Below are 13,634 nucleotides of genomic sequence, written 5' to 3'. Positions count from 1 at the left end.
AAGTGAAATTCTAAGCGAGCAATATGAATTTTTCAGTTACCTTACTGGCTTATACTAGATACTTTATCATTGAGATCTTTAAAAAGCAGATTAATGTGTTCTTTGTTAGATTGGAACTGTTTGTCATGGTTATCTACGTTTGCATTTACGACATCGATAGAATCGTTCCATTTTTTCATGTCACTTTTGATATCGTTGAGAATCAGATCCAATTCATGAACCGTTTGAACTGTGTTGGCTAGATCAGCATGGACAGTGTGTAGAGTTTTTAGCCTTGTAACAATCAATGGGACTGTAGCATTGACATGATTGAAAAAGGGTAATTTTTCGTGTAGATCTTCAATTTTTGAATTGATCTGGTTATGGCCGGAATCTAGTTGGGGTGGAGGGTTGGCAGGAACCAGGTGGGATAAGTCAAGGAACTTTTTGTGTGAAGCAAGCGTCTCTATTTGCTTGGTTAATAGGCTTACTTCTTGTTTGACGGTGTCTAACTGGTACTCGGGGTTGTGTAATACGTTTAATTTGCGGCTCAATTCGTTGAGCCAGTTCTGGATTGTGGGCTTGGATTCTGCCTGTGATTGGAGGTTTGTGGCTCCATCTGAGCCTAACACAGACTCAATGGCATTTAATCTGGATTCCAATGCCAATACTTGGGAAGTATCAACCAATGGAGGTTTCTGAGGTGTCTTAGAGTCACCAGTGCCGGCACTGCTGGCAGTTTCGAGTCTGGTGGATGCCTCGTCAAACACTTGCTTAATTCTATGATTATATTGATTTAGATCATTAACCGGTGACAGTAGTGGTTCTTTTGCAAAGCTTTCCAAAGTCTTGACTAGTTTATCACATTCAGACGTTTTTGTATTTAATGAATCATTCAGCTGCAAGATTTTGATTTCCTCTAGTTCTCTCGCGATTCTTGAAAGTCTTTGGTCAATTGTTTCATCCACTTGGTTCACTTGGTACCCTGTTCTTGTAAGACTGGGGTTGGTAATACTACCCAGAAAATCCACCATATTTATATCGCCAACAAGTATGTCATTAGAGAATCTGCTTCTGGCTTCACCTGAATCTATTTCTGGCTCTTCAATATCAGAATTTTTTTCTGTCGCATCTATACCAGTATAGGCGTCAATATCGACATCGCTATCTATGTCAGACGTTTCAAATACCTCTGCAGATTCAATATCTATGCCCGGAAGGCCCGTATACTTATCTGCCATTATGCAATTTCCAGGAAAAGATGCAAATTCGTCTTGTTGATCTGTAATAAGTTTTATGTAAAAATACATATTGTGCGCGTAAACGTAATGCATTAAATTTATATAGACCTATTATTTAGTAACTATTTGAATAACATCTTCGTCATTAATAGGATGACTTATACCACACTTCTGAGGGGAATGTTTAGCACTAGACCCCCAAACCAAAGCATATTTGAATTGGTTTTTCATATCTCTATGTATAGCATCACAAACTTGTTGGATAGAAGAGTTACCTCTAACAACCATAGGTTCGTCGAATTTAGGTTGGATACCTCTTCTTTTAGTATACAATCTTATGAGACCCAACTGTCTCCAAATCTCCTCCTTTAAGTCTTCAATACCTAATTCCAATTCACACGACATGACTACGGTGTTTGGTTCTCTGGCCAATCTATCGCACTCTTCTAACGAAACGGCATCGATCTTGTTGTATACGTATAAGCATTTAATATACGACATATGCTGGTCATTAATTATATCGATGAAGTCATCGATGGTGACATTTTCGTCTCTGACTAGCACGTCTGCGTTGTGGATCTTATAATCTTTCAACAATGCGGCAACTATCTTCTCGTTCAAGTACTTTGGTGGGGTGATCGAGTTCAACTTGACTCCTCCGGTCTTTTTGATCTTGAGGGAAATATTTGGCCTGCTCTTGTTCAATCTGATCCCCATAGATTCTAATTCGTTCTCCAATACTTCTCTTTGGTTTCCACCCTTGGTTGCATCCAACACCATCATAATCAAGTCTGACGTTCTCGACACCGCAATCACCTGTCTCCCTCTACCTTTACCTTGCGATGCCGCCTTTATAATCCCTGGTAAATCGACAATCTGCACTTCGGCTCCATTATATTCAAGAATACCCCCTACTGATGTTAATGTAGTAAACTCATAGTTAGCTGCTTCTGACTTGGTATTAGTCACCTTAGACAAAAACGACGATTTACCAACCGATGGAAACCCAATTAATGAAACACGAGCATCTCCCGCTTTGGAAACTTCAAAACCTTGTCCTCCTCCCGAAGATCCTTGTCCTGGTTGTGGTTCTAATAATTCACGACGAAATCTTGCTAATTTACCCTTCAATAAACCAACGTGATATTCTGTAGCCTTATTTTTCTGGGTTCTAGCTAGTTCTTCCTGAATCAGTGCTATCTTTTCTAAAATACCCATTGCTACTTTCGATCAATTTATTCTATTCGTCTTATCGAATATTAATGGTCCTATATTCTTCCACCTTAAAATTTTGTGAATCCAAGCTTTCAATATACAGAATAATTTTTCAAGCCGCAATGGAAAAAAAAATTAGTACCCATCGCAAGATAGATTTAATCTTATATACGGTTGGAATACTCGTAGGAGACTAGTTAGTTGAAGAATAGACTACATAATGCCAAGGACCGCAAGAAATAACAATATGAGATCCAATGGAGCCTCAATAGAAGTTGCTGGGGTGATAGGAACGGGTGCATCGAAGACTAGAAAGAAGATGAGAGATATAGAAAGATTATTGAAAAAAGATACATTGCCAGCCCATGTAAGAGTTGAAAACGAAAGAGCATTGAAGGCATTAGGCGTGGAATTACAGAATACACAACATAATTTGAAAGCTAAACAAAATGCTAAAAAATATCATATGGTTCGTTTCTTCGAGAAGAAGAAGGCCATTAGAAAATTGAAACAGGCCAGAAAAACCCTCGAGGACACAGCTAGTACGGAAGTTAGAAAGGATATCAAAAAGGCTAGAAAGGTTGTGAAACATAGCGAGGTTGATATTATATACGTTATGTTGTTCCCAAAAACTGAAAAGTATATCTCTTTATATCCAAACCCTAAGGAAGATGACAAAACAGAGTTGTCTAAGAACCCTAAGGCGAAGAAGGGAATGCAGATGACCGAGGAAAGAAAAAGAGAGCTTAGGAAGCAAGCTGAGCGTCTCCTTGACGAGAACAAGTTACCATTTTCGATCGATGATGTCTTACAAGGTAAAACTATAAGATTAGACGACACCCAGAATCATGCCGTTTTGACAGAAGAGATCGACGCTCCAAGTAAGAAATATAATGATGAAGAAGAAAAGGAAGACGACTTCTTTGAATAAAGCAATTGTTTATATAGACTGTACATTAGTGATTACAATAATTCTGCATTTTTATAATTTAACAATCATATATTAATATTCATGCATAGACAGGCCGTAGAAATCGCTATTCACTGCTTTATAAAAGTTCTTGTTTAACTGAGTATTGAATGTTAATTGCATCATTGACACATAAAACAGTAACAATACGTCCCTTAAGGTCTTCTGGGATATCGAGAATACAGCTTACTTTTCCCTTTTTGCCAATCAATTTTGGTGATGCCCTTTTGATCAAGAGTAATTCATCCAATGATTCATCGCACAAAATAACGAACCAAGATTCCCTTTGAGGTTTAGGAAAATGCGGACAGTACATCTTAAAATCGTTATTAAGGGGTCTATTATCATGCGTCAATTCAAAATGTAATTGATCAGACACTTCTTGGAATATGTTGACTTTACCAGTTGGAAGATGAGATGCAATACGGACAAATTCATTCTTTGCATCTTCATCACTTGTGATTGTTCCGTCACCACCCGGGGTTCCTCTAACACCAAGGTTTGAAGCAAAATGTGACAATTTTCCGTAGTTCATTTTTCCAACATCAGATAATTGCGTCACATGCTTACTCTTCTTTGAATCTTCAGTGTGATTACTATCTGGAAGCTTGAACAAGCTTAAACCAGGCAATGCGGAGACCGGATCGTTATCATACCAATATCTTTGCTTAATACATTGCATTAACTCAATGAATGTTAAAACAGTTTTCAAATATCCTAATTCAGAAGCTGCATCAATATAGGCCTGCAAAATACGTAACGCTTGATCCAATATAGAAACCGTATCTTGTGCATAATCTGCAATTGGAAGTTCAACCCGACTAATAAAGGCTTGAATCAATAAATATGATTTCACATGTGGATCCCAAATAAATTCACATTCTAAATCCTCAGCGGGATATCTCATAGCTTGTGACATTTCCATGTTTATCAACTCTTCACCATGACGAGTAGCTAATTCATCATACTCAGTAGCTTCACACAACCATCTCAAACAATCTCTGAATGTTGCCTCTTTGAAAATTTTATTAACTAAGTTCCTTATAGTTTTATGCGAAAGATAATAATACGATGAAATATGCAAGAATGGAGTTGCGACAAGTTTATCCTTACCCGTGATTATTACACACTTCGATTCCATTAGGTTTTCTATCGTTTGATCAATTAACCCAGCCAAATACTTGGAGATTCCATACATACTAACGTCTTCAATTCCGTAATAAGTTGGATTATTGTGTGCTCTCCTGTATAAGAAAGTCCATGTTAAGAAGTCCATAGCTTCTTGTCTAGTGTTAATAGTTCCAGCAGAGATTTCTGCACCAATATGGTTATCCAAAACTTTATGCAAGGATGATTCCACAGGGAAGCCTAGATTCAAAAAATGCTTGTAAAACACCTTCTTAGATTCTTTAGTATATACTATAGCAGTACCACTTGTATCAAATGATGGACGACCTGCACGACCCATCATTTGTAGGATATCAGTTAAGTCCATATCTCTGTATGCTTCAATCTTGGCATCAAAGAATTGAGTACCTTTAATAATCACTAAATGAGCAGGTAAGTTAACACCCCAGGCCAAGGTAGACGTGGCTACCAAAATTTGGATTTTACCGGCTTCAAAAAGTTTATGAGAAATTTGACGATCCGATTCAACTAAACCAGCATGATGCAAACCCATACCAAATTGTAATGAAAGCCTCAATGTATCATCTTTAACGTTTTCCAAAATTTCCAGTAATTCGATGTCATTAATATTAAGAAATCTTCGAGGATTGGATTCCATACCACATAAATGAATAAGATCCAAAGCAGTCAAACGAGTTTGACGACGAGAGGCAACAAAAATAAGTACAGGCTTATTAGGTGAATGTTGCTTTATAGCCATGAAAGCTGGCTTATTCATAGTTTTCATTAATGGACAAAATGCTAAATTATCTGGAAAACCATCAATATACATCTGCAACGGGACTGGACGAACAGACTGGGGAAAGTTAAATAATCCATCTTTCACAGATAACCAATCTGCCATGTCCATTGCATTAGAGACAGCAGTTGACATACCCAAAAGCCTAATTGGCTTCTTGGTTTGAGAGGAAATATAGTTCATACGACTGACAATCATTTCTAAAATAGGACCACGATCACTTGCTAATAAATGAATTTCATCCATAATAACCAAGGAAACCTGTTGCACAAATTTTCTAGTCTGCCAATTACGAGAAATACCATCGAATTTTTCTGGTGTGGTAATGATAATATCCGCCGCCCTAACATCCTTTGCTTCAGGTAAGGAGTCACCAGTTAATTCAACTAATTTGTGCTTGGTATTACGTGAAATTCTGGCTCTCCAATCATCAACTCTTTCTCTAACCAAAGCTTTCATCGGTGCAATATAAACAACTTTTGTACCAGGAAAATCTCTAAACGCATGCCAAATTGCAAGTTCAGCAACAACTGTTTTACCAGAACCAGTAGGGGAACCAACAAATATACTATCATTAGTATTATATAGAGAATGAAAGGTCATAGTTTGCATTGGATTAAAGTAACGGAACTTGCTCGAGTATATAGCTTCGATTTCAGGATTATGCAACGCTGTAATTGGCAAAGGCTGCAACCTTAATAAGTCAGTTCTTATGCTTTCATTAGAAGGTCTTATAAGATGTTGAAATGAAATAGTGTGGACAGTTTCGGAACCAATCCAAGAGTCAGAAATAATTCTAACAACTATTTGAGGAGGTAACGGGTCTGTCAATGGTATCATGAAATCCATTTCATGGGGACTCTTCATTTGTCTTTTATTCAAAATAAACTTTTCAACGTGTAAAATATCTGAATTATCGGATTCTTCAACAGTAATCCAAAACATTTGAGCGTTACCATGGTATCTTTCGTCCCACACAAAGTCAGGCTCTAAGTTTATATGAATACGCATGACATTAGCAGTAATTGGAAAGATTTCTGATTCAATTTCCAAGCAAGGAAATCTAGAGATCAACTTATAAAGAATTCCACCTACTTTATTATTGTGCACTAGATCACCTAATTCTCCAGCTTCCATATCTTTCAATATATCCATAGAAGGGTTCTTAGATCGAATATTCTTCAAAACATGTTCTGGAAGATCGAATTGAGTTAAGGGGTGATCAAACGCCCATATTCTCTTATCAATAGACTTACAAATGGATAACATAATTTTTGCAAAGCTTCCCCATCTCCTATTCATACCAATCAAAAACAAGGCCCTACAAATTCTTGCAGAATTTTGAGCCACATAATTACAGTCGGATATCAAAGCGGAGTCTTTTATAGTAGCTTGAGAAACATATGATTGGATTAATATATTTGTCTTTCCGTGGGCTGACTCAATATCTCCACCAATTTGACAAGGAACGTCAGTTTCAGACAATTTTTTCAATTCTTCAACTTCTTCTTCTCTTAATTTTATACTGTCAAACTCGCTACTCATACTTATCATTGAAAGAATATCAGCTTCTGTTGCCTTAGGATTAATCATTTGGTTAAAAATTTCAACTGAGTTGTTCAATAAGTAGAAATCAGATGCAATTCTTCCTAAGTCCTTGGAATTCAATGCTCCTGAATTTTCGTCAAATATAATCATTTGTAATTCGTGAAGTCTTCTTGCTGCAGATGTTATCATTGAACGACGCCTATTGTGTAATAACGGATCCTCTTGTAACTCCTTCCATTCGATACCATAAGCAAATGGATTTTGGCGCATACGAACCATCATATATGTATAACCCAACCATTGAACACCCTCTTCAACATTGGTAACACTCCCCAAAGAAATCTCGGCGTTTAAGTTATCGATCAATTTGTCACTTAATCTAGATTCTATGGGATGCTGTTGAGTGATCAATGAAACATAGTGGTCTAACCTATCACTTGTGGTACATAAAATACCAGTACCGAACTTTTCAAATTGAGGTCTACCAGCACGACCAAAAATTTGGATTACATCAGAAATTCCTAAGTCAATAAAACCACCTTGCTTTGAGTCATAAACTTGTGTACCCTTAACAATGACAACAGCTGCAGGCAAATTTACACCCCAAGCTAAAGTAGAAGTACAACAAAGTACCTTGATAGCACCACTGGTAAACATTTTTTCAGTAAGGTTACGGTCAGATCTCAACATACCAGCATGATGAACCCCAAACCCGTATTGAAATAATTCCTTCATATCTCTATTTCTATTCTTGTTGGTCATTTCTCTACTAAACCTGTCATAAGATTCACAAGTTTGTGATGCATCAAACAGTCCAAGCTCATTAAAAGATTGTGCCATTGAAATAAATGTACGTGAAGTTTTAACAGTGTCTTTACGAGAATGGACAAACACCATAACCTGAAGTCCCTGATCAATATATTGAATTAACTTTTCATATGATATTTTATCAATATTCTCTCTAGCCATTTTGGAACCAGACTTACCACGAACACCCAATAATTGTTGTTGTAAAGGGCATGGTCTAAATGATTGATCAAAGTAAAACATACCAATAGATCTATTAACACCTAAAAAATCAGCAACATCTTTGTAATTTGGCAAAGTCGCTGATAGCCCAATTACTCTGATCATCAGCTGTGTACTTTCAACTTGCCTTAAAGTACGTGCTACTAATGTTTCAATGACAGAACCTCTGTCTTCATGCAATAAATGTACTTCATCGATGATAAGCAACTTAACCTTCGCAACTAATTCATTGTCACCATTCAGTTTTCTTGTAACAACATCCCACTTTTCGGGCGTGGTAACAATAACTTGTGTAGTCATGATTTCCAGTCTTGATAATTGCATATCACCCGTTAATTCTCGGACACTAATTCCAAGCCATTGAAGCTTCTTGCTAAATTTATCAACAATTTCGGCAGCCAATGCCTTCAATGGGGCGACATAAATAATTTTAAATTCATCATAATCAATATCTACAGTAATATCACCATCTTCGCCTACTGTTTCAGTAACGAATTGATTGATGGCATGCAAAATGGCCAACAAGGCTACATCTGTCTTACCAGCACCTGTCGGAGCACAGACAAGCATATTTTCATTAGTATTATATGCAACTGGAAACACCAAACTTTGCATCTTGTTAAGGTTAGAATAATTATTGAAAGTTCCTTTGCAAATGAAGTCCAATTGGTCAATTTGGACAAGCTCATCGTCTGATATCCACTTGTTTGATTCATTTTCTGGGTATGGAATGACTATCTCCTCATGGGTAGCATAACTGTCTCTGGTAGTACCAACAGGTAATGCAAACTTTTTACCCGTTATTGACAACATATTACCTACATCGGGCTTCTTAAAAACATGTGGATATTCTTGACGGAGTTGCTTAGGGCCTAGTTTCTGATTCTTAGCACGTTCATGGTTTTCAATTAGCTGTTGGGCTCTCTCTTCCGGCGTCAAAAATCTTTGTTCATTTCCGTCACTAGTATCGTCAGATGCTACTAATTGCGACTTGTTCTGCACAATTTTGGATATCAATTCAAACTCTCCAAACCCTAGAATATCAAACAAAGACGATTGTAACTCCTCATCTCCAGGACTCAAAGCCAAAATATTTTTCACCATATCAAACACTTCGTTTGGATGTTCACCTCGATCCTTACTTATCTTTGCGCAATCTTCCTCAATTACTTTGACTGCATTATTATTAGCACCTTGGCTAGCATCCACTATACGATCTAACACATCCGTAGAAATACCATGGAATCTATTTAATATATTACCGATCGGTGTGATTTTATTGTTCTCATTGTCTATCCTAGGTATCTTTTCATTTGATGGCACCGGCAAAGTATTTAACATTTCTATCATAGGCTGCATCGCCTGCATGAAAGATTTAGTAGAATTAACAGAATACGAAGCCATTCTATGTCTATATGCTAGTAAATTCCGTGATAATGCCAATAGTTTATAAAGTAGGACTTAGCTATTCGTAGGCTGATCTTGACTAATATTCCAAACCCGCTATGTGATATTGCACGTGACGCAAAATTTATATAGAAGAAATATTTTTGTTAACGATGAGATGAGACTGAAAAAATTCCTTTAACAGTGGTAGAACATTTTTTGATAGATAGTATTCATACAAGAGACCATGGCAGTGAGTTCTAAGTCAAAAACTGGAAGATCTCCTAAACCAGCAAAGGTTCAACCATCCAAGAAGGTTGAATCTAGAAAAAGAGAACATGAAGAAGAATCTTCTGATTCTTCAGAATCAGATAACGAAAAATTAGTTGAAGAGTTGGATGACGACTTCGACGAGGTAGCAGAATTATTAGGAGACGACATTAAAGATCCAGAAGCTAAGAAAGATAAGAAAAAGGAAAAAAAGATTCAGGAAGAAGAAAGAACCAGAGAATTGACTAAACCAACCGCAGAATCTAATCACGATGATATAGTGACCGATAATTTCGAAGAGGCTGGGTTATCCGAACCTACATTAAAGGCCATCAAGGATATGGGATTCAGTAAAATGACACAGGTTCAAGCCAAGACCATCCCACCGTTATTAGCGGGCCGTGATGTGTTAGGAGCAGCCAAGACCGGTTCAGGAAAGACATTGGCGTTTTTGATTCCAGCCATCGAGATGTTGTATTCTTTAAGATTCAAGCCTAGAAACGGAACTGGTGTCGTTGTTGTATCGCCAACCAGAGAATTAGCATTACAGATTTTCGGTGTTGCTAGAGAATTAATGGCCCACCATAGTCAAACATTCGGTATTGTTATTGGGGGTGCCAATAGAAGACAGGAAGCAGAAAAGTTGATGAAGGGTGTTAACTTGTTAATTGCTACTCCAGGAAGATTATTAGATCACTTGCAAAACACCCAGGGTTTTGTTTTCAAGAATGTAAAGGCATTAGTTATTGATGAAGCAGATAGAATTTTAGAAATAGGTTTCGAAGAAGAAATGAAGCAGATTATCAAAATTTTGCCAAACGAAGATAGACAATCTATGTTATTCTCGGCAACTCAAACTACAAAGGTTGAAGATTTAGCCAGAATTTCATTAAGACCTGGCCCATTATACATCAATGTTGCTTCTGAATCGGAAGCTTCTACTGTTGCTGGTTTAGAACAAGGTTATGTTGTATGTGAATCTGACAAAAGATTCTTACTCTTATTTTCATTTTTGAAAAGAAACGTGAAAAAGAAGATTATTGTGTTCCTTTCTTCTTGTAACTGTGTAAAATATTTCGGTGAATTATTGAATTATATCGATTTACCAGTATTGGATTTGCATGGTAAACAAAAGCAGCAGAAGCGTACCAATACTTTCTTCGAATTCTGTAATGCCACACAAGGTATTTTAATATGTACGGATGTGGCCGCTAGAGGTTTAGATATCCCAGCTGTTGACTGGATTATCCAATTCGATCCACCTGATGATCCAAGGGACTATATCCACAGAGTCGGTAGAACTGCCAGAGGTACTGCTGGTAAGGGTAAATCATTGATGTTTTTAACACCATCTGAATTAGGTTTCTTGAGATACTTGAAGGCAGCTAATGTTCCTTTAAATGAATACGAATTCCCAACCAATAAGATCGCTAATGTTCAATCTCAATTAACCAAGTTAATTAAAGGTAATTACTGGTTACACCAATCTGCTAAGGATGGTTATAGATCATATTTACAAGCTTATGCATCACATCACTTGAAGACAGTGTATCAAATTGATAAGTTAGATTTAGTAAAAGTTGCAAAATCCTTTGGTTTTGATGTTCCTCCTAAAGTTAATATTACTATTGGTGCCAGTGGTAAATCTATAGAGAAAAAGCATAAAAAGCAAAAGAGAGCCTAAGTTGATAACAGCTTTGGTAATTTTCTGCATCTTTTATATAGTTCTACACACCATCTTGATATAGCTTCTTTTATTATGTATTTTAATGTAAATGGTAAATTAAATGAAATTTGTTGTAGATCAAGATAAAACGCGTACTTAATTACACCAAAAAAAAAAGATTGAACTTATTTTTAATGATATTATAAACTACTGTACAGATGTCATTCCAAAAATATATCAATAGTGATATAGATGTTTCTGGACACATAGTAGATAGAGCTCATGTTGAACTTCTGGAAGAATTTGATAAACAAAATGATTATGATTTAAAGGCTAAAGAACGCAAATATGACAAACAGTTTTATTCAATGTATCAGTATAGATTATCGATTTTAAAGCAAAGTGTGGACAATAATGCGTTAAATAAATGGGGTGATGGGACCAAGAAGGTCAATGGACAAACTGTAACTAAAAGAGATAAAATATTAGATATATCTAGTGGGCAGTTATGCTGGGTAAGTGGTACTATATTTTCTGACATGAAGAATAAATTGAATATTTTGCAGGATGTTGAAAATGGGGTGGATGACGTGTTACCAAAGGTTCCTGAAACTTATACATTATCAGAAGTGAAAGAAATGCCCGTCGTTATGTTGGAAGATGAGTCAGGTAGAGCTATTTTAAACAACGACGATTTCTTAAAGAAGAATATTTTGGTGACCGGATGCATTGTTGCAATATTAGGAATTGAGATCCAAGCTGGTATCTTTGAGATAATGGACGTTGTTTATCCTTCGGTATCACCGCAAAAACCTCTTGTGGCCCCCAAAAAAGAAAACAGTAAGATTGCGTTTGTATCGGGACTCAAATTATGTGATGAAGCTAATCACGATATAAAGATAGAGTTATTAAAGCAATATCTAACGGGTGAGTTAGGATGCAACACGGACACTCAAGCGGCATCGTATATATCACGCTTGGTCATAGCTGGAGACTCAATCGCCCCAATTGAGGAGACTGTAGATGACGACTTCTTCACCACTAATAATTATGGATCTAAAAATATCTCTAAGTTTAATACGGACTCGTTGAAGAGCTTGGACAAATTCATAACTGATTTGTTGCCGTCGGTGCCAATATCAATAATGCCCGGTAACAACGATCCAGCTGAAATATGCTTGCCTCAGCAGCCACTTCACAAGTCGATTTTTCTGTCCAACAAACGGTACGTCGGAGGCTCTACACTACAAACCCTAACCAATCCGACGTGGATGGAAGTCCAAGAAAGCGGGTTACGTCTCTTGGGGACATCGGGTCAGAATATCAGCGATATCTTGAAGTACTTAACTGCCGAAACCCTCACCGATCCGCAAGTCGTCCTCACCATCATGGAATCAAACATCAAGTGGCAGAATATCATTCCTACAGCCCCAGACACCCTCTACTGCTACCCATTTGATAATGCAGACCCATTCACCCTCGCGGATGAAACCCCCCACGTCTATTTCGTCGGAAATCAAAAGCTGTACCATACAAAAACCATTAACTTACAAAAAGACCACGATAACCACGAAACCGCTCAAATTACTCTTATCAGTATCCCTGATTTTTCGCAGACTGGCCAAATCGTCTTATTAGACCTCACCACTCTTGAGTGTGAATTGGTCTCATTTAATATATAGTGATACCTATTTAATACAATTGGCCTCTTAAAACGTGTATCTACTGCTACATGCATCTCTGCTCATTACAATGCAATTATAAGTATTTACGCACATAATGTTATTGCTTGCCATTTTCAGCCTTTTCCGTAAATAATAATATTATACTTCCCTTGACTACGTCCACTACATACTCATCTAATCCTCTATTACCCAGTTTCTAGTAGGTGGAAAATGTGTATGTGTGAAGGTTGGTAAATATGTTCTGGACCCATTTTGTGCGCAGTTTCGCAGTGTGACCACTCTTGAGGATTTTATCTACAAAAATTTTATATAAAACCTGTTAACTCCTTAATTCCTTCAAAATTGATAGCAAGTGTCTTTTAGTAATTAATATAATTACCAGTAATTGGAAGATTATTATTATATAATTGATACTACTGATATATTGCATAATTGATTACTTTCATTATAGAATTAATACAGTATTGAGTGGACTTATTTAGGGACACGTCCAATCCTTTGATAAAAAAGTAGCGGCAAACAAGAATAAGACTTTTTTGCAATTATTTATATTTGAGTACATCAATCGAAGATAATTGAAGGTAAGAGATTGATATTAGATTATAGAAGACGGTTATACATAGTAGTACTTACTGAAAATTCAAGTATTTTGTTTACGAGGAGAGAATAATTATTAATACGACACGCAGTCAATTAATTTGATAGAAAGCGAAAGATA

General features: G+C 36.7%; 6 protein-coding genes across 6 annotated transcripts; 3 read left to right on the top strand and 3 right to left on the bottom strand. All coding sequences in view use genetic code 12, as the record gives it.

The window, feature by feature from the left end:
• Positions 1-41: 41 nt before the first annotated feature.
• On the bottom strand, positions 42-1,313 carry DEHA2G20460g (DEHA2G20460p; the record flags this gene model as incomplete). Its single annotated transcript, XM_462432.2, has 1 exon — positions 42-1,313. One exon carries the CDS (start codon positions 1,311-1,313, stop codon positions 42-44), a length of 1,272 nt encoding a protein of 423 aa, XP_462432.2.
• Positions 1,314-1,331: 18 nt separating this feature from the next.
• On the bottom strand, positions 1,332-2,438 carry DEHA2G20438g (DEHA2G20438p; the record flags this gene model as incomplete). Its single annotated transcript, XM_462431.1, has 1 exon — positions 1,332-2,438. The coding sequence occupies one exon, from the start codon at positions 2,436-2,438 to the stop codon at positions 1,332-1,334; it is 1,107 nt and encodes a 368-aa protein (XP_462431.2).
• Positions 2,439-2,655: 217 nt separating this feature from the next.
• DEHA2G20416g (DEHA2G20416p) lies at positions 2,656-3,366 on the top strand (the record flags this gene model as incomplete). The annotated part of the gene is made up of 1 exon (XM_462430.1): positions 2,656-3,366. The coding sequence occupies one exon, from the start codon at positions 2,656-2,658 to the stop codon at positions 3,364-3,366; it is 711 nt and encodes a 236-aa protein (XP_462430.1).
• A 118-nt stretch (positions 3,367-3,484) lies between these two features.
• DEHA2G20394g (DEHA2G20394p) lies at positions 3,485-9,313 on the bottom strand (the record flags this gene model as incomplete). The annotated part of the gene is made up of 1 exon (XM_462429.1): positions 3,485-9,313. One exon carries the CDS (start codon positions 9,311-9,313, stop codon positions 3,485-3,487), a length of 5,829 nt encoding a protein of 1,942 aa, XP_462429.2.
• A 229-nt stretch (positions 9,314-9,542) lies between these two features.
• Positions 9,543-11,249, top strand: DEHA2G20372g (DEHA2G20372p; the record flags this gene model as incomplete). The annotated part of the gene is made up of 1 exon (XM_462428.1): positions 9,543-11,249. The coding sequence occupies one exon, from the start codon at positions 9,543-9,545 to the stop codon at positions 11,247-11,249; it is 1,707 nt and encodes a 568-aa protein (XP_462428.1).
• Positions 11,250-11,449: 200 nt separating this feature from the next.
• DEHA2G20350g (DEHA2G20350p) lies at positions 11,450-12,913 on the top strand (the record flags this gene model as incomplete). Its single annotated transcript, XM_462427.1, has 1 exon — positions 11,450-12,913. One exon carries the CDS (start codon positions 11,450-11,452, stop codon positions 12,911-12,913), a length of 1,464 nt encoding a protein of 487 aa, XP_462427.2.
• Positions 12,914-13,634: the final 721 nt, after the last annotated feature.

The sequence above is a fragment of the Debaryomyces hansenii genome (assembly GCF_000006445.2).
Source record: "Debaryomyces hansenii CBS767 chromosome G complete sequence".
Classification (NCBI taxonomy): domain Eukaryota; kingdom Fungi; phylum Ascomycota; class Pichiomycetes; order Serinales; family Debaryomycetaceae; genus Debaryomyces; species Debaryomyces hansenii.
Note: the sequence above shows the minus strand (reverse complement) of the source record. Positions and strands in the feature narration are given on the sequence as shown.